Source organism: Vigna unguiculata, chromosome 3 (genome assembly GCF_037176805.1).
Source record: "Vigna unguiculata cultivar grain cowpea cultivar isolate G323 ecotype 2 chromosome 3, ASM3717680v1, whole genome shotgun sequence".
Lineage (NCBI taxonomy): Eukaryota > Viridiplantae > Streptophyta > Magnoliopsida > Fabales > Fabaceae > Vigna > Vigna unguiculata.
The window spans coordinates 57,847,177-57,848,873 of record NC_140794.1 but is presented as its reverse complement, the minus strand read 5'-3'; the positions used below and the strand labels follow the sequence as shown (position 1 = coordinate 57,848,873).

The following is a 1,697-nucleotide window of genomic DNA, read 5'->3' as shown; positions in this document are numbered from 1 at the left end:
TATTAGAGACTGGATTGGAAATTCTCAAACTCAAAACATAATTAAATTTAAAAATATTAAATAGAATTTAATGCAGCGAATATTTGTTCAACATAGAAGGTAATTACGTAGGGTTATACTTCTTTTAACAATTAACTAGTTTGTTGGTTTAGATTGGAACACTCGTTTCAATATGAGCACCTAGGTTCGGAACCTGCATACCAGAGGCGGAATTAACCAGAATTATATATGCAGATATCATATAATATAGCACAACTCGTTTACTCATTTAAAGTAAATACTTGAATTTTATGAAAAGTAACAGAGACAAAGATTAAATAAACATAAATATTAGCAGGAAAACGTAAATAAATGGTTAAATGTATATATATATATATATATATATAGCCAAATTCGAACGTGGAATGAAATCTTAAGTTATACAGAGAGATGGTATAACTATGGGCGAAATACCATGTCCTGGAGAGCAAGACCATTTTCTTGAAAGTAAAGTTAGGCATGCAGCAACAAAAAACAATAACTAAAAGCAATTTTCCGAGTTGTAACAGTTTCGCATAAAGTTGGTGTGCCGAGTCTTCTTTTACACCCACTCACTCACTGTGTTGATCCATTGCAAACTTGAAATTTGACAGCTATATACAACTTCTGGTCTCTGTTTGATTTGTAGATGGCGAATCGATGGATTAGGCCCGAGGTACATTCCCTGTTCATAATTCATCACTTTGCATCTCTCTTTGTTTGTGTCATTTTCCTTTTTCTTTTGAGTAATATGAATGTTGTTTGCATGTATCCATGGTAGGTATACCCATTATTTGCAGCTGTTGGAGTTGTTGTTGGGATATGTGGCATGCAGTTGGTTCGCAATATCTGCATCAACCCTGATGTCAGGTCTCTCTCTATTCACTCTGTGCGTTAGAATTCTGTTTGCGGAATTTGTTTAAAGTGAAGTAATTTAGTGTAATAATAAGTATTTGGATGTTAAAGGGACATTGAGAGAGAGATATTTGTTCCCATGGTTGTTTGATTTTGGGTGAAAATCACAGGGTGAGCAAGGAAAAGAGAAGCACTGCAGTTCTTGAGAACTCTGCTGAGGGAGAACGGTACGCGGAGCATGTTCTGAGGAAGTTTGTGCGCAACAAAAAGCCACAAATTATGCCTTCCATCAACTCTTTCTTCGCTGACACCGATCGTGATTAACTTCAAATAACCACAACACCGTTTCAGAACCACCACTGTTATCTTACTAATCAAATTTTTTGTGCTTTTAAATAAGAGGTCATTATTATCACTGGGACTAAAGATTCACCATGTATCAATTACTGCTTAAATTCTTGTACTATGTTGTTTGATATATTGAAAGATAAATGCTTTTTTACCAAAACAAAAACCAGCAACCAAAACCAATGGTGCACTTTATATATTAATTTGACCATTCTCATGTCATATAAAAAAGTTTATCATTGTAGATTCGTAGAGTAAAGCATTTACAAATAGAAAATTAAATAATAATATATACTATTATTATACAAAGAGATAAGAAGATTTGGGTCCACATTTTGTTTTCGTGGAGTATTTTTTCTATATTAAAATAATTATTTTATCAATTTGACGACATATTTTAAAATTTGACTATATTTTTCAATTTGAACATTTTTTTTCCTAAAATAATTATTATTTCAAACTAAAATAACTATTTA

At 32.2% G+C, this 1,697-nt stretch overlaps 1 protein-coding gene across 1 annotated transcript; it reads left to right on the top strand.

The window, feature by feature from the left end:
• Positions 1-468: 468 nt before the first annotated feature.
• LOC114179682 (uncharacterized) lies at positions 469-1,387 on the top strand. Its single transcript, XM_028066094.2, has 3 exons — positions 469-694; positions 800-888; positions 1,044-1,387. The coding sequence occupies exons 1-3, from the start codon at positions 668-670 to the stop codon at positions 1,195-1,197; spliced, it is 270 nt and encodes an 89-aa protein (XP_027921895.1). The 5' UTR covers positions 469-667; the 3' UTR covers positions 1,198-1,387.
• Positions 1,388-1,697: the final 310 nt, after the last annotated feature.